General features: G+C 43.2%; 1 protein-coding gene across 5 annotated transcripts; it reads right to left on the reverse strand.

The window, feature by feature from the left end:
• Positions 1 to 1,057: 1,057 nt before the first annotated feature.
• PAQR3 (progestin and adipoQ receptor family member 3) lies at positions 1,058 to 16,998 on the reverse strand. Of its 5 annotated transcripts, none has more exons than XM_077814929.1 (8): positions 16,793 to 16,930; positions 15,563 to 15,834; positions 15,274 to 15,436; positions 11,938 to 12,093; positions 10,609 to 10,806; positions 8,939 to 9,029; positions 5,472 to 5,620; positions 1,058 to 3,902 (listed from the first exon to the last, which is right to left on the reverse strand). In XM_077814929.1, the coding sequence occupies exons 2-7, from the start codon at positions 15,745 to 15,747 to the stop codon at positions 5,478 to 5,480; spliced, it is 936 nt and encodes a 311-aa protein (XP_077671055.1). In that variant the 5' UTR covers positions 15,748 to 15,834; positions 16,793 to 16,930; the 3' UTR covers positions 1,058 to 3,902; positions 5,472 to 5,477. The 5 variants fall into 5 exon arrangements, with proteins under 5 accessions (XP_077671055.1, XP_077671053.1, XP_077671056.1 ...); XM_077814927.1 differs by lacking the exon at positions 16,793 to 16,930 and adding an exon at positions 16,665 to 16,792; XM_077814930.1 differs by lacking the exon at positions 16,793 to 16,930 and adding an exon at positions 16,665 to 16,766 and having other exon boundaries at positions 15,563 to 15,781.
• Positions 16,999 to 18,032: the final 1,034 nt, after the last annotated feature.

Genomic DNA, 18,032 nt, shown 5'->3' on the forward strand with positions numbered 1-18,032 from the left:
TCGCACAATTAGCCACAGGACCTACTTTATGCATTTCTGCCCTTTCCAATATTGGGGGAAAGGTGATCCAGAAAATAACATGCAAACAGGCGATGGTAATTCATTTAATTCATCGTTGGTCAAGGAGATCTTGGTTCTTGGATCTCATAAAGCTGAAACAGGAATCCCTACTCCAGCTTCTAGGAAGACCAGATGTCCTCTAGCAAGGTACTCAGAATAACTCAGCTGGTGGCAAACGAGAGCAGAGGAGGCATGGCCAGAGCATGTGGAGCCAAAATGCTGAACTGCTGCCGTGAAGCTTCAGAGAAAGGATTGTTGCTAGCAGGAAGGAAATTATTGGTAAGAAATTTTCCGTCCCCTCGCTGCCCACCTCCAATTGAGGTGCCAATTCAACCGACAATAAATAGTGGCTCAGCTTGCTTTGTGGTAGTACACTCACACAATCATAATATTGTAGAAAAACATTCAGATCCTTTTGTCTTGTTGGAAGTAGTTGACAGCTGAGAGTGGAAGTGAAAAGAAATGGTACCTCTTTTTTCAGTGCTTGACATGAACATCAGGTTCCCCACCTCCCGAATCACTGCAGTTACTGTTTTAGGGTGTGATCAAATCACTTTTGGTCAGTCCAAAAGACATTTAGGAATCGGGAGAAGGCGGAGAAGACCAACTTTCCATGTTATGCGGGTGCCAAGAATCAACATTTGGGAGGTTTCCATAAAGTGGAATGATCAGACCTCTTATGGCTCAAACAAGGCCTTGTCTACTCTGGAGCAAACTGGACCGTAATGCTGTAGTAAGACCATAGAGTTCATCAGCATTTTGGTATAACAGCCTGACAGTTTCATTTAACTATTTATTTTTTAAATGCGGTATTAGACTGAATAAGGCAATTAGAACAGTATCCCTGTCATTCGTTTTGAGAAGTCTAATTTTACATTATCCTCATTATCAGATTTCAAAATGCCCAACTGCATTGTAGAAACTGGAGGTTTTGGCACTGGGGGAGTAGTATCCATTTCACTTTAATGAGACATGACTTGTGAATAATATTGTTAAGTACACATTCAGTAAACCCAAATTTATTTACAGCTTAGATATTCACATAATACACATTTAGTCATGCAGCTCGATAAATTGCACTCCATGTAACTGAAACACACCATGACTTTGAATTTCCTTTTCCAGTGGTTGAAAAATGCTACAATAGTTACATAAAGATAATTAGTTTTAAAAAACGAACTAGCAACCTAAAGAAATAAAAATGCATCCACCAACACAAACAATTGCTGATTGTTTAATTTTACATGAAGTTTGTTAGAGCAGGCTTTTTCATTTGCAAGTTTCTAGTCAGGCTTCAGTAGTAATTATTAGTGCACATTAAACGTGTTTTGCAGACAAGTTTTAAAAAAAATAAATAAGGTCAGGTGTTCACACTGAAAGGCTCAGAGGTTTGGGAGGTAATCCATCAATATTATTAAATGCTAACAAAAGTCATTTCGAAACCAATTTAGTGTAGAACTCAAAGGAACTCCGCATGGTTAGACTTGTCAACAATCTACAATTTTACAATAAATACATAAACATACTAGTACAAAAATTACAGTGCCCAGAATTCTCAGTCACAAGCATAAGTATGTGTTCAAAGGCTTTACAATAGAGCTGTATCTACTGTAATAAGTCACCATCTCCATCTACAACATGGCCATTGCCAAACACCTCCTTTGAAATTCAAAGAAGTACTTTCCTTTTACCTCTGTTACCAAACAATTCCATTGTACAAGTATTAAAACACAGCCTTAGCTACTTGAAGCTAAGAGCAAAATAAAACAAGGGGAAAAAATTCTCTCTCAAAGAGGAACTTGTTTCTTCGCTTGACTCCCCTTCTCCTACCCTCCCCAACACGTTTGATGGGACCCCTATCTAGGAAAGGCTTATACTAGTTTGTGTATGTTACAGAGCTTTAGGCATTCCAGCATGGGCTATTGGTTATATTTCTTTTTAGCTCGCTGACTGGTGATATACCTTTCCTCTGGCCAACGTGGTTTTTTCTTCAAGGCCACTTTCAGAAGTTCAGAGTGGCTACTAAGATGATCAAGAAAAGTTGTAGCCAAACATGTAGCTGGCATTTTGAGAGACCACACATCAGCCACTAGGCTAAATGTTTCTATTGATTCTAAGCATGACCCTGGATAGTCATTCCCAAAACAGGGACTTCAACGTAACTGTAAAGAAAACAAGTGCCTGCACAGGATCATTTCCTGTAGAACATCATCCCATCCACACTGAAGTAACTACTGTGTTAGAGGACATGATTACAACTGTGCTTCCCTGACAATCGACATACAGGTCAGTCTCACGTTGGACTGTTACTGAGTTGTAATCAGATCTGCCAACATACTGGTTACTGATCTAGAAGAAACTTGAGAGAAATACTGATTCTAACATTTATCACATTAGCCAGCAGCATTTAATGCAACTGTTCAAGTGAATGTAAACACAAGCAATTACCCTCCAGAAGCTATTTAAGATTTTAATTCCATTCAAAAACAAAAATTTTTCCAACCAGCTTCAGAGACCATGTACATTGAAATCTATATAATAAAATAAAGATATTTCAATCCCTGCAACAGAACACCACAACTGTTCAGGAGTTTAAGGTATCTGGTTGGCATTAAGGAATCCAGACACTTTCTGTACTGACATGAAAAATTATTTTTTAAAAGTTTTTCAAGGCAAAATAAATTTAAAATAAACTGCAATTTTTAAAACCAGGATTCAACCTGAGAGAGACTAATCTAGAGGCAAATACTGAGTCTCCTTTTATGAATAGCTACAGAAAACTTACGGTAACAGACATGTTTAAGTAAGAGAGACTACACAGTGCTAAAAGAACACCGATGCATTTGTTCATATTAATCAGAAGGCCATTTTTGCTCTTTAGATCTGGATTATTTTTGTGGACAGTTACTTGGGATTATTTATTCCAGTCTAATACAGGGCCAGTTGCTGGTGTAAACTCCTGCAATGTACATTAAGTGTAATGCTACAGTCTATTGACCACAACCGGTTAATAAACTTAAGCCTACAGTTGCTGGATAGCCTTTATAGTATCTCAAGAGTAAAATTTTCAAAATCACAGAAGTCACTTAAGTTCTTGAGAAAAACCTAGAAACTCAATGGCACAAATCAGTGACACTGTCCATTTCAAATGAAGGAATTAATTTTAAAGTTACTGATGATGAAACGGAGTGGAAGGAGAGCATCCATTTGATTTTTCAAAAAGAAAAAACTTTGTTAAAAAAAAAAGTACGAATCCATTGAATTCAGATTTAAATATAACAGCAATGTCATTGCATGCACACAACAATTAGATAGTAAGTCTAGAAGGTACACCACACTGTATGGATTTGAAAAGGTCTAAGACCAGGTCCCAAGAAGCAATTTATCATAGGAGCTTTAGAAGCATGCTGTTTAGGGCAAATTTCTTCAGAGTACTCTTTAATGAAGTCTGAAAGTGAAGTCCAAATCAAGGAGAGAGTCATCTGCTGTTCACCAAGAGTACACATCGCTGCCTTTCATGTTTTACCAGTCAGAAGAAGGAATGTAATTATTCATATCCTGTTTTTACATGGTCTGATTACATAACCTCTCTATAGGAAGACCTGCACAGTTGTTCTCTGCTTCACTGCAGAATGTGCAGTGGTTGAGGTGAATATGAGTCATTTTGAAGACCTAAGCAGTCATTGTCTCAAAAAAACCTCTGCTGGTATGCCATCCCAGCAAGTAGAAACACAGTCCCGCAGGTAATAGAGAGCAGCTGCCTCAGCGCATGGTTTCGGAAATCAGCATGCAACTAAGGACTAGACATTCATAGTCAGAACTTCTGTTGCAGTAAGAGAATTCTGAAAGATAGAGGGAGACAAGTTTCATCAGACTACAAACATCAACTGTCTACACTTTTTTTTTAAAAAAAACCCAAAAGGATTGACAAATGTTGGGGGAATTAACAAAATGGAGTGAAAAGAAGGGTATCAGTGATAGCCCATTCTGCCATCCCTTCTCTCACAGAGTAGCACCTTACTCTGTGCATCTCCCCAGTGACTTCAGAGTGGCTACATGTTACTCAGCATGAGTAAAGGTGGCAGAATTTTTCTCAACACCAAATTGTTAAATTAAATTACTGTTTCTTCATATAGAGAAATTTCATGTTGGACAGACAGCTGGGATTTTGTCATTTAGAGAAATTTCATGTCTGACAGCAAGGACAGAAAAATGCAATGGAAGTATCTTTTCATCTTAAATTTCAACGGCAATATCTAGCACTAGAGTCTGGGGTGAGTAAGTATTCTAGAACGAGTCCTAGTATAGACAGTGCAGACAAATGCCCTGTCCTTTACCAATCTTACGAATTTAAGTGCAATTATAGCTAGATTACAGGTAAGACAATTCAGCCATGTTCTAGAGGATCCTAAATGTTTTCTGTTTATAGTTTTCACTGGTTAGCTATATCCGTCTAGCACTTTATTTTAAGTGCCTTTGCCAATTTTGTACTTTCCACATTTGAAAACCTCTAAGCCTTCCTCTGCTTTGAATGGAGCTCCATTTAACATGGCTGTCTTTGCTTACTTGCAACATCTCTAGTACTACATCATGCCAGAGCATTTCTGTGCCTTGTGCAGTCCCTTTGCTTTTCCATCTACCTGTGCTGTTACACATTTGCTTTTATCTTTAGGGGAGAAAGCAGAAAGTGTGGGTGTGTTATAACAAGTTTTGGAGAAAAATAAGGAAGAGGCAATTTAGTGGAAAAAAGTAATATACTGTACAGTAAAAATCTAAGCAATGTGCAGAGTAAATATTAAATATCAAGAAAATGAAAACAAAATAAATTGAGACATTATGAAAAAACTTATCAAAATTATAGCCTGAATGTTCACTAGAAAAAACATGCAGGACTTTTACTATGAGATTGTAAATCAAAGTTTAGATCTAAGTGGTAGTTAGCATCCCTGTATCAAGGATGTGATGGACTGATCTGAGTCTCTTCTGGCTTATCCTAGTTTAACAACTATGTAACTCCCCTGGCTATAATGGAGTTTGGCCCAATTTATACTTGTGTAAGCAAGCAGATAATCTGGACTGAATACATATATTCAGTTGCTGAGCTTGGTCATAGTGTCAGCTTCCCCTACACCTACGTACACAAATAATGTTGAACACCCACCAACTCTCCAGTTTTGCCTGGAGGATCTTATCAGGAAATTCAGCTGCGTGTAGAAGAATATTCCATATAACTCTTCAAGTGATGTATCTTTCATGGATAAAAAGTGCTACCCTGTGGTTCTGTTCTGGAGCATTAGCACAAATAAGGAAAGAAAGCAAACTGAACCTTGTGACAGAAAGGCTCAAAGCAAGATGGTCAAACCCCACACCCACTATATCTTCATGTCTCCATGCATATAGGACTGCCATACCTTCATTCATAAATGTGTACTGTAGTCAGGACAGGGCTTGCTGTGTCTGTATTGCATGATATACACTGTAGATTGATGCCACCAATACAACATTACTACTGCAAGGATATGCCATACTTGGTGACTAGAGCCAAGGTAGTTTAATTGTCCTTTTGGAAAAAGCAAAGAGATTGTCTACGTTATAATATTCAACATAACTGCTGCAGTAGCAACTCTAGCCTGGAGGTTGAAGCTCTCATGCATTTGAATAATTTCTGATAAACATGCATGCATTGAAGGGAAAGTACTGTATATCTCTAGGCCAGCTTTAAATGGAAAACATATTTGCAAGTCCATCTGACTATTTAAGGATACAAGGGCTTGTCTATACTCATGTTTTTGGCTACTGGTGCAAACCCTTAGTGGAGACACAGTACAAGAGCCAGTTTACACTAGTACCCAACATTTACATTAGGGGTTTGTATCAGTGCAGCTATATGGGTGGCTATAAACCCCAGTGCCCATAAGCAATTGCCACATGTGTACAGATACACAATGCACATGGGCACACTGGGTATTTAAGCATGCATGATACACATGTGCAAACAAAGGAGTACATCTAATTGGAAAATCTGGACCCAACTGGCGTTTAATACCCAGACCTACTAAAGTTAGTAAAGTGAGCTAATTGAACCCCAAGGACTAGAGAAGAAGCAAATAAGTAGATGCTCACTATCTACCAGGCTCCTCCAGGGCCCAATTCAACTCCCATGGAAACTAATAAGGTCTGTAGCGGGGTGGTTCCCCCTCCAGCCCTGGGAGAGGGCTGGGGCTGTGGAGAAAAGCCCAGGCTGATTAAGGGAACAGCTGCAGCTGTGGCCAGCTCAATCAGGCCCAGCTGGCTCCTATAAGAGGCTGTGAGCCAGGAGCCATTAGTCAGTCTCCCTCTGCCTGTAGAGGGAGAAGGGCCTGGCTGTAAGCTGCTGAGCAGGACACCTAGATTGGAGCAGGGCTAGGGAAGAACCAGAGGAGAGTTTCTAGCCTAGAAAGCCTCAAGCTGCAGGCCTAACTACAGGCTGAATAGGTGCAGCCCATGGGTAGGCGGAGGCAGCAGGTCCAAACCTCCTTGCCTGTGATGAGTGGAGTATACACTACAGTTTTCCCCCCCCGATACAAGGGGCTAAGTGGGGACTGGCAGCAGCCCAGACTGAGGCAAGGTGGGGTTAGAGGGTCGGGAGACCCAGAACCTGAGAGTGTGGGGATACTGCCAGGGAGGTAGCACCCCAGAGAAAGGGGCATAGGGTCTTGGGAGGGGCCAGTGGTAAGGCAGATCACTGGCCTGCAGAGGGCACTCCAGTGGCTGGATGAGCTAATTTCTGATGACTACCAGCAGGAAGCACCACCGGGTGAGTCCGAACGTTTACACGGTCCTTTCACTAACTTTAATTAAAAAGTTATATTGGATCCTAGTACTCAATACAATACTACATTAGGGAAGCTGTCATTGGTACAATTAAAATGTTTTCCAAAGTTGAATCTCTACATGGGAATTTATAGCAAGTGGTTAACTTTCAATAAATCACAATTTTATTTCTAGTTATATTACAGTGGTATTCTCTGCAATAAGTACCACATTCCCTTTTATGAAATGATGTGCCATTTGGCCATACCCAAGATCTTTTCTGTGTGAGTGCACCTCTCTGTAAAAATCCACAACGTTATTTTCCTTTAAATATCTCTCCTCCTGTGATGCCTATAAAACACTCAATCTTGACTAGACAGCTGATGTGCTGCTCAGTAGACGAATCATAATTGTCTTGCTATTGTTGTGTGCGCCCTTAAACTGTTTGTCATAGCCACTCATTTCTTGTTATACACTTATAGCACGCCCTTTGGGGTAGGGATGTACTTTCCATTATTTATATATAGTATCTAACACAACTTAACTCCAATCCTGATTGGGAACTGTGAAGGAGTATGTGTCCCACACAGGTAATGATAGTAAACTGGAGAGACACAGCGATTAGTGCACTTGGTTGCACCTGGAAGATGGGCCAGGCCCAAGTGAAGATGAAGCACAGCTGTGTGGTAAGCATAAAAGGGAGGAAGTCAAGATGAGAAGGAGGCTGCAGGGAGAGAAGGGGGGGGGTGTGTGTGTGACCTCTACAGCTGTTCTCTGGCTGCTAGAGAGTGGAGGAAAGGCCTAGAGAGGCAGATATATAGTATGCTGGGGGGCTGTGACAGGACCTGAAGGAAGGTCAAGATACAAAGTCTAGTGAGGCAGCCGAGGGAGCAGATCATAGCTGCTTGCCACAAGACCTCTAGACTGCAACCCAGAGGAGGTGGAGGGCCTGGGTTCCCCTACCAGTCCACCAGGAAACACCCTGACACAAAAGGGAGAACTATTATTTGGAGCCAAGCCTCCAGGAAGAAAGTCCTGGGACACATTGCTCTGCACAAGAGTAGGACAACCTTGCAGAGCCTGGGAAGGGGCGAAGAGTTATGTTTCTGTTTTTTGGAATCTTTGCTTACCCTAGAAGGGGTGAAACTGAAGGTAACCAGGCCAGGGACCCAAGGGAGACCACCTCAGGGCCAGAGTGGCTATCGACAAGGGACGCTAGAGGAGGAGAGCCTGCTATGCCACGCCAGGCCCAGCCTCAAGGGAATGCAGCAGTGGTTAGTCTACTCTCCAGCTGGGGTTTAGGTTCTACAGCAATAGCTTATGGGACATACATTTAGTAAATAAAACAATGGTACAAGTAACTTACCTGTAGGTGTAACTTGATATTTTTGCCTTAAAAATTAGAGCACTCAGTGCACATTAATCCTTTGTTTATCCTAGTCTAGTACCAACACTCATACTAGCTGGAAAACACTATAACCTAACAGCTTTTTATACTTACAGAGCACTATTTATCAAAGGATCTCAAAGCACTTCAGACAGGTAATTATTCCCTTTTTAGAACTGGAGAAAATGGCAGTCAGTGAGAGCAAAGCTGGGATTTTCCAAGGAGCCTAAGTGAGTTAGCCTTCCAAATCCCATTTCATTTTATTAGGAGAATAATAATCACCTGCCATAAGTGGATGAACTGTTGACCAAGTGTGCTGCAATACCAAGAAATCATATAGTACAGGTAAAGTTCCAAGATCCTTTGGAGGTTAAATTGAGATTGTTGGGATACTGACACTACTTTATATGACTTATTTGTATATTTTCCAATTTTATACAAGTGTTAATGATCCTTCTGCTCCCCTTAACATGTCTTGCCACTAGATTATGATTTAGCTGAATTCCTGCAGGCTCAGAGAAGCTACTAGCATGACTGCAACAAATGCATACAGAGAGCACAGTATAAAACACAGATATGGCTGCTTAATGTAGGACATGTTCACCCTTGTTTTTTAACGACCATTCAAAACACACTCCTTCTGGAAGTGCATCTAAAGGAAGTATAACCAACTAAGTACACTGCAAAAGATAATCATACCTGGGAAGTATCTTTCTGGAACTTTGGAAATGTAAAAGAGAAAAGCTACAGCAGCAATCAAGTACATCGCAATTACTCGAGGAGCAAACTCCTGCAAAAGAAAATGAAGCTTTGCTTAGTATTAGAACACGAACATCTACTTCATAACCTTTGTCTAGCAAGTGCACTGCATACTTTGCAAGGACAAAGCTTTAATCTCATTATTTTATTTACATGAATGTTGAACAGACTTCAAATCTGTTAGAAGTATCAAAACCTGAGACCGAAGAGGTTAAAGCTTAGCCCCATCTTTGTGCTTGAAACCAACCCCGCCTCCATTTTCTCTGGGCAAAGGTGAAAGTCCACAATAGGAGATGCGTTGTTGTTTTTTTTTTTAATACATTCACACTGTGCCTAAGAACAGATTTCCTTAGACCAGTCCCCACAACTCTACACTGAAGCATTTCCCTTAGTAAGAATGCATTTAAAATGCTTGACTAATGAAAAAAGGTGGATCAATCAATGCCCTGTAAGTTCCTTTTGGAGCTACGGACCTAGTAAAAGGTAGTGGGAGGGAAAAGGTTACTAAATCAGCTTGGAATCTTTGACCATGTGAAGCATAACTTACCACACATGATCTCACGAGGCTTCTAAACACCAGATGGGAAAAGGGTTGAAACTGTTCCAGTGGAAAGCAACCTATACATTAGTTTGGTCTTTTTAAGTCCCCATTACCACAGTATCTTGCTGCCAAAAACAAAGCTTTCTATTTTTAGATGTACGGGAACAAGACCAGTAACATGGACTTGTGCACAGAAGTACTTTGAATACCCAGGCAATACTACTTACTGCTAGTGAGTGTATAGAAAAAATAGTTTTTAAAATTTTTTGAAGAACAGCCTATTCTAAAGTCCATTAAGGTGCCAGTGTAAGAACCGGCACAGATTAGCATCATGGTAGGCTCTCATCTGTGTCTAGTTCATTATATAACTCCTATTTTACCATAAGACTGGTATATATTTCCCTCTTTCACCCTGCCATGCTCCTTGCTTTTCAGGATTAGGTAACCTTTACAACAGATTACTTTCCTAGCTGGTGTATAACTGTTAACATTAGTAACTTCATAAAATATGAATAATCGGTGGGTCACTTAAAAGGCAAAGTTGTGTGTGTATGTATATATATATTGCTCATTTCTGCCTTTGACACAAACTCCAAGTAAGGGGCTCTGCCCCAGAAGAAGACTAGAGTTAGAATCTGGCCCCTACCTCCCCCACTTTATTTCAGGGGGGCGAAGGCAATAGAGAATCTGCACCAGTGCTCCCTGACGCAGACTACTACTTTCCACTACACTGATTTGACTGCACACTGCACCCGTCTGGAGGCAGGCAATACACTGACCCCACACGGGTGGTTGTGTCCCAGAGGTGTGTATCTAGGGTCACAGTAGCTCCTTTTTTTCCCCTCTCCTCTCCTCCCCCGCCCCTTCTCACAAGGCAGGATTAAATAGTATGTTGTAAACAGATTTAATTGCTGCATCTTGTTTTTAGTTTCCCATCCTGAATTTAATATTTGAAGTTCTGCAATAGGTAAATCCAATTAAAAGCTATTAATTTTTTAACCACTCTTATATTCCAAAAGTGGGGAGACAGCCAGAAAAGCAGAGGAACTGAGTCTGCTTCTCAGCTTACCTGCACAATAGATGCACCAACTCCTCCATTGAGCCAAACCCAGTGGATAGTAGGAATGACTCCATATCCGGAGACAGAGCAAAAGATGACAGAACGCAGTCTGTGCCACTGTTGAGTGAGGTAGCTGGGATGAATCTGAGCAAAGAATACTGCAAGGATCATAGCAAGCACAGTGATCAAGTATACCTGACGCCAGTACTGCGGAAAAGGAGAAAAGAAAATACATGTTTTTTTTCTTCTTTGGGTAGGTGTGAAGATAATTTAATACCCTTGGCAGAAAATGTACAAAATTAATTAGAAATCAAATGCAGAGAAGGCTAACCAGTGTTTTGTCCACACACACTTTTCACCATATACAAAATTGCATAAGCTACTGTGTTCCCTAAAGAGTTTTAAGTTTGCTCCTGCACTAGTTTGACAGGTTGGAATTGGTTCTATGGCTGAATTCAGATACTTCACATTTATTCTTTATTACCAATGGATAAGACGACAAAAGGTTTTGAAGGGAAACTACTTTCCCCTTCCCTACACCCATACAAATGTATGGGGAAGAGAAGGCAGGTTGTGGACCATCCTAATCACCCCCATTTCTGAAAAGGCCCTTGGGGATGTAGTAATTTCCCCTAAACTCTTGCCTGTGTAAAACTAATACTTGCTTATATAAACTAGAAAGCCCAGCAACCACTCTTCTAACTTCTCAACTATCCCCCTTTCTTTTCTTGTCTAATATCATCTCCTGTTTCCCCATCCTTAAGTTCTTCCAGCCTTCTAGATCCTTGTCTGTTCCAAACCACTGGGTGTTTTTGACAAAGTGATTTTTGGCGTAACCTGATGAGCTGCAAAAATACAGTGCCTTCAAGGGACAGCTGAATTCCAGGATGCCTTCCAAAAACCCAAATTTATTTCCAGTAAGAACCAGCAATTTGTGGCAGATAGGAAACCAACCTTGTTTTTGCCAAATGTAAGCTAGTCAACAAGTGTAAACAACATAGATCAGCTGGCAGGCCAGTAATGCTGAATTATTTTTGATTGTGTGCTCATTTCTGAGCCAACTTGCTGTGTTCAACAATTCTGGATGCAATAAAATCCAGGTTTTCAGGATCTTTCGTAACACATCAGTGATCAAAATCCAATTAATCACTTTTCATGGGAAAGGTATACTAATATTTGAAAGGACTCCAGTTCCCCTCACTACTCAGTTAATTCTGCACCCCTTGCAGGTTGTGCAACTAACTTCTTGCATGGGGTGTGAGAAATCAGCCGGGTGAGGCCATACAGGTCAGATATGAAGTGTTCACTTTATTGCACAAAAAGCACATTAAAACTTACATTATTACAGTAAAATGCATAAAACACTCCTGATACGTAGCAGCCCAGGATCCCAATGGAAATTCCTGCATAATCTAATGCCATCCATCGACGGCTAGTCTTCTCTGAGCGATGGCAGCAGAAAAGATGATATCCTACCGAGCAAAGCATACAGACCTGTAAAAATGTTCAAACAAATCCATGTTAATTTCTTCCAGGCCTAGTTTATGGCAACATGAAATTAAAGCAAAAAAATTATTGGGCTTAGTCTATGAAGCTGTCAAGTCTAGAATTAACCTTCTGATGCTGTTATATATTTCACACTGCTACCGGGTGTCAGGAAATCATGCTTCCTACCAATGCTGAAATAGCTAGCTGACCAAACCAAGCTACTTAGAGAAAGGTCAACCGCAGTTAAGGGGAAAAATCCTACCCAGCCTGAGTCGGCACAAAAGGCTTGATTGGCAGTGCAACCAATGAGATTTTGCTGAGGAGGGGGAGCAGGAAGATATGCAGGGCAAGTCTGTACACAGGAGTGCATGGCTCTGCAGCAGCTGCTTATATTTCAGTGCGGAGAGGTGGTTTGGGTGTGCACCTAGTGGATCCACTGGCCAAACCACCACATGTAGGGATGAGGAGGGAAAGAAGTGGGAAGCTTCTGGGGTATCCAGCTCTAATGCCATTCCACAAATTGAAGAGAGAGGATTCCATCACCCCAGACTTATTCAATGTATAGTCCGCTTATGCTGGGACCAGTATTTGTCCCTTCCTTATTTATTCTCTCTCAAATAATTTTTTTGAGAAAAAGAGAGTGTGACAGTACTTCCTAAGTGGTCTTCAACAACCATGGTTTGAAAAATTTACCAGTCACCTACTACATAGAGATGTCTACAAGGAGGGAATCACTAACTGGGTAAATGGACAGAACCCTTCCTAGTCACCCAGTTCAAACCATAGCTGATGGGAAGAGCGAGAAAGTGCTGGTCTTTCTCTCCACTCCTTGCCCATGGGGAAGCCCGTATTTCATAAGGACTTTGGCAAGTAGCTGACTGATACATTTGAAGCTGCTGGGAAGGAAAGGGTGGGAGTGTCTCTCTCGGACACACCTCAGTTCACACAGCTTTCCTTTGGGCTGGTGAGGAAAAATATTTCTTCCATTCCTAGGAGGATGGAGTCTGTGCCTTTGCCCATCTGATAGAGTAGGGTGAAATTAACTAGAATCTGACAGGTTTCACTGCTGCTGATTTCACTACTATGATGGTATTTGCCAAACTAGATCTGCATGTATCATCAATAGTCTATGTGGCCCTTATGTGTAACCTGCAGCATGAAACATTGAGAACTATGCAGTTAAGGATCAGGGATCCATGGAAGGATCTCTCTCAGTGCAATAATTGTCCAAATTTTTCATTTGCCAAAACACTTTGTAATAGAAACAGTAAAAAGAACAAAGTTCCTGTATACTTCACTGTTACTACAGCAACTGGACAGGTGCTTCCTCTTTCCCACATATTAGCAGCTACCCATCAGTGCAAAGAGTTCATATTAAATTCTTCAAACTTGAACACCTCATCAAAAGGCCAAAGGCTCAAACAGATTTCAACTTATGTCTTCTGCTCCTAGCACTGACCCAAGCATTGTGGGGGTTCCAAGGGTATGTAATGTTCCATATCATACATGCTTCAAAGACAGTTCTGAGTTTCAACCTTGAGTTACCAGCACACACGCAAAAATTATTCAACATCTATAAATTTTTCACTCTAACATGACAACTTTTATTTTAATAAAAATATCATAGGTTAATCTCTGTGGCACACTGAATTTAGACATCCAGCTTATACACACCAGCCTCCAACTAAATGTTTGATTCAATTCAGCAAATAACTCTTCCAATTTTTTTTTTAATTGCCAAAGTCATCACATTTTAATCCTAATTAGACCTCCACACAAGAGAATAATGGATAGGTGGTATTTGAATTTTAACCAACAAGAGGCTCCTTATGATCCAAAATGTACAAGTTACAATTACAATATTTTTGTCAGTATATGCTGTATGCAGGTGATGGTACAATTTGATGCATCTACTAAGAATCAGTTTTCTGCAGTATGGATAATTATTTCTCAGTTAAAAATTAAACAGGTTAAAGTCTGAAAGCTATTATCTCGATGAGTGCAGATTGTTGTGCTGACAAATTCTTCCCTCCCTCAAGGAATCTTCTATATTCCTTATGTTCCTCTTTTTTTAAAAGCTATCAAAGAAGGGGATCCAAGCAAGGCCCATCAACATAGCTTATATATAATCAGGAGGGGCCACTATTGAGAAACCTGGAGTATAAAGCACTGGAATGCTATATTAACAATTCCCACTGGACTGGGAAGCAATGAACTAGGAAACTTTCTATTGGCCATTAGCCAATGACAGTCACAAGTGAAAACAAGTGAAAATGTAAATATTTAGGAGCCTGAATCCAACAGGAGTTGAGGACACTGGACACTTAACACTTTTCAGAAGATGTTCATTGAAAGGGTGCACCCCACCCCTTATTACTGCTTTAATCTGCCAGCATGTTAGCTGCCCTGCATGTTAAACCAAGGCTGAAAGATCTTTCAGTGTACTTGTAAATGCCACTGAACAATATATGTGGCAAAGTACTTGCCTTGCCAACTACTGTGCTAAATATTCCCTCTAGCTGTGTTCAACCATCTATGCTTCATACTACATCTGGCTATTTAGCTGAAAAATAACTGGACAACTATACTTCTTAGTCAAACAACCACATTTTAAATCCAGATTTTTCCCTAACCTGGTTGAAATCAAGTTCTGGTTTGCCACACTGTATAACCAAGTACTACCACTAAACCTCTGTGTGGATATATTTTGAAGTATAGGTGATAAAACTGCTGAAGGTTTAAGACAGGCTTTTTAGAGACTAATTTTCTACCCCAAACCCTGATGTACTGATAGTTCAGCTGTTCTTCCAAAAGTATAACTACATATTTTAAATTTCCCTTTCTGTTCACAGAGCTTTCTTTGCTACTTCGGTCAAGTCTCAAGATTGAACTAAACAATTATTATCCTGAAAATGATGAAAAATGACAGTGACAAATATTTTTAGGTTTCAGAGTAGCAACCGTGTTAGTCTGTATCCGTAAAAAGAAAAGGAGTACCTGTGGCACTTAGAGACTAACAAATTTATTAGAGCATAAGCTTTCCTGAGCTACAGCTCTGTAGCTCACGAAAGCTTATGCTCTAATAAATTTGTTAGTCTCTAAGATGCCACAGGTACTCCTTTTCTTTTTAAGTATTTTTTAAAAACTCCAGTACGTGTTTCAAAACTAGTTCATGAAAGGACTTACTTGAAAGCAGAAGAGGCAAATAGAACAGATAACAAAGTCTTCTCTAGAGGCACTCGCTGAAGGTAATACAGAAGTCATGTCATATATGCCCAAAGTGAAGAAAAGGAAAAAGCCCAGTAAGTGACTCCAGATGTTTACTGTCTCATTGGATAAAATGAACAGACTAAAAGAAAAAAGATACAATAGCAGATATTCAGAAAGTGGTGTGTGGAACTGATAATCATCATTTTAGCAAGCGTTCAGCAAAAGCATAAATCTTGCTTTTAACATCCCAATCAACTTATGTTACCTTTTTAAACACAGCCTAGAAGGGAGATAAGCCCTGTAGCCATCTGTAATATAAGGATTGTCCTTAAGGAACACAGGAATCTGCTCATAGGTATACAAGCGGATTCCCCGAGGTACCAGAACAGGCCAGTACTGGTAGCTTCCTAGCTCGATGTAATGGGCGCTCTTCAAAAGCTTCTGATGCATGGTGGTAGCGTCAGAGTCAGCAGCTAAGGCAAGACTGAACAGAATATCTAATTATGCTCCAGGCATCTGCTCTCTGTTATAATATGCCTGAAAAACAAAACAACATTTGCTGGATCACTTATTACAGCTTATGTCACAGGTAGAAACAAGTCTGGCCACCACAAAATTTGGCAGCTACACTGATGCCTTTCTGTCGTCAGGAATTGCCCCTTTCCGAGCAGTTCTCCTCCCTGTGTTATTGTCGGCTAATAGCCAGGCACAATTTTCTCACCGACTACCTTTACAAAATGAGTGGGCAGAGGGCCCAGAGTCACTCCTCTAACTACCCTGTCTGCTCAGTGCTCTGTCGTGGTCAAGTGTCCGTCTGCCCCCAGGGCGCAGGGGAAGCACAAGGCACAGGGGGGCAATAACCCTCCAGCTGAAAAGGAACCAAATCCCAGCCCCGCCCCGGCCACGATTCAGCCCGAGGCTGCTCCCTCAGAGGTGGGCACGGAGAGCTGGCGCCCTGCGTCGGTCCTGGCCCCGGTGACCAGGGGGTGGTGACATTAGCGCAGAGCCTACGGGGAGGGGGCACGATCCCCCTTCGCGCCTGCCCTAGCCGGTGCCGCGGCGCTGTTCAGCCCAGCCAGGCCCCCGACCCCGGAAGCGGCTGCCCGGCCGGTGGGGCGCCCTTTGAGCGGGGCGGGGCAGCCAGGCCCGGCGAGACGAATGGGACCCCCTCCCCCCGCCCCCTCATTTCACTTTGTTTTACCCAGACGCTAGAGAGGTTTGGGTCCCCCTGAGCGCGGGGCCCGCCCGTGCCTCCCCCTCCTCAGCCCTGGGAGCGGGGCGGGTGCAGGGTCCCCGCTCCAAACTCCCCCCCCACGCAGCCTAGCAGAGCCCGAGGGGCCGGGAGAACCACCACCACCACCACTCACCGGCCGGGGCCGGGCCCCCCCACCAGCACATCCCGCAGCAGGAGGGCGGCGGCGCCCTCGCTGACAGGGAGGAACCGGGCGCTTCCTCGCCGGCCGGCTCCAGCCCCGCGCGCGGATGTCGCACTCACTGCGCGACGCGGCCCAAGGCGCAGGCCTCCACGTGCGTGCGCGGCGCCCCTCTCCGCACGGCGGGGGGCCCGAGCTCCGCGGCGGAGGGCAGGGGCGCGAGCTTGTGACGTCTCCAGCTCAACCGACGCATGTGCGCGCGGGCGCAGCCGGGGGACCGAAGGCGGCGGTTCGGGCCGCGCGCGGGGTCCGACGGGGAGACGCTGCCGCAGCGCCCCCCCCACACCTGCTCTAGCCTGCCTGCAGGGGGCGCTGTGTGGGCGGGGAGAGGCCCCCCCCAGCCACCCCCACTCGCCGTCCCTCCGGCTGCCCTGGGGCAGCTGATCTCCAGGGCACAGTTGCTAGGGTGACCAGATGTCCCGATTTTATAGGGACAGTCTCGATATTTGGGGGCTTTGTCTTATATCGGTGCCTGTCACCTCCCACCCTTGTCCTGATTGTTCACCCTTTGCTGCCTGGGCCCCGTACAGGTGCCAGCCCTCACAATGAGCCAAAAACCAAGGTAGCCCCATTTCAAACCAAACAAGCCGATCCTGAGGAACCCCAACACGCTAGCTGCTCGATCCCCCCCCCCACCCCGCCGGTGAGCAGGCTGGGACTGTGGTGGGCCTGCTGCGCACCCCGACTCTTTCCCCCTCTTGCCCCTGCTTGCCCCCCCCAGCCGGGAGCCGATCCAAAAAAAAAAAAAGAAGCAACGAGCTCCAAGCCAAAAACTTAGCCCAAAAGCAACTCGCAAGCCACTTAAGCCGAAAACAAGCCCAATTTCTGCATTTTTTTGGTGTGGGTTTGGCATGTCTGCTCCAGGAGCCGCTGTGGAACGGGGTAGCTGGGACAACAGGGTGCCTGGGAGAGCTGTGGGGTGGGTTCTGGGGGAGGTGCTTGGGGGGCAGGGGTGGGGGAGTCTAGTGCAGCGGCTGAGAACGTGGGGGAAGCCTGGGGTCAATGTTCTCCTGCTGTCTCTTGCCTCCTGTGCTTCTTTGTGTCAAGGATCCAGCAAGAGGCACCGTGGAAAGGGAAGCAGAGAGTCTGCCTGCTCTGTGGGTGGGTGTCCAAGGGGAACAGCGGCTATAGGCAACCCCTGCAGTTATGCTAGATGTGTGAAAAATCCAGCCAGGGTGCAGGGAGGTGTAACAGGAAACTGACATAATCATGAGTTTACATATTTAGTACTGGTACACAACTGTAGCTATCTTCAAAACTTGCTGATGACCTTTGAATGTTTTCATTTGGGTAAGAATTTCT

This window comes from Eretmochelys imbricata, chromosome 4, assembly GCF_965152235.1.
Source record: "Eretmochelys imbricata isolate rEreImb1 chromosome 4, rEreImb1.hap1, whole genome shotgun sequence".
NCBI lineage: Eukaryota > Metazoa > Chordata > Testudines > Cheloniidae > Eretmochelys > Eretmochelys imbricata.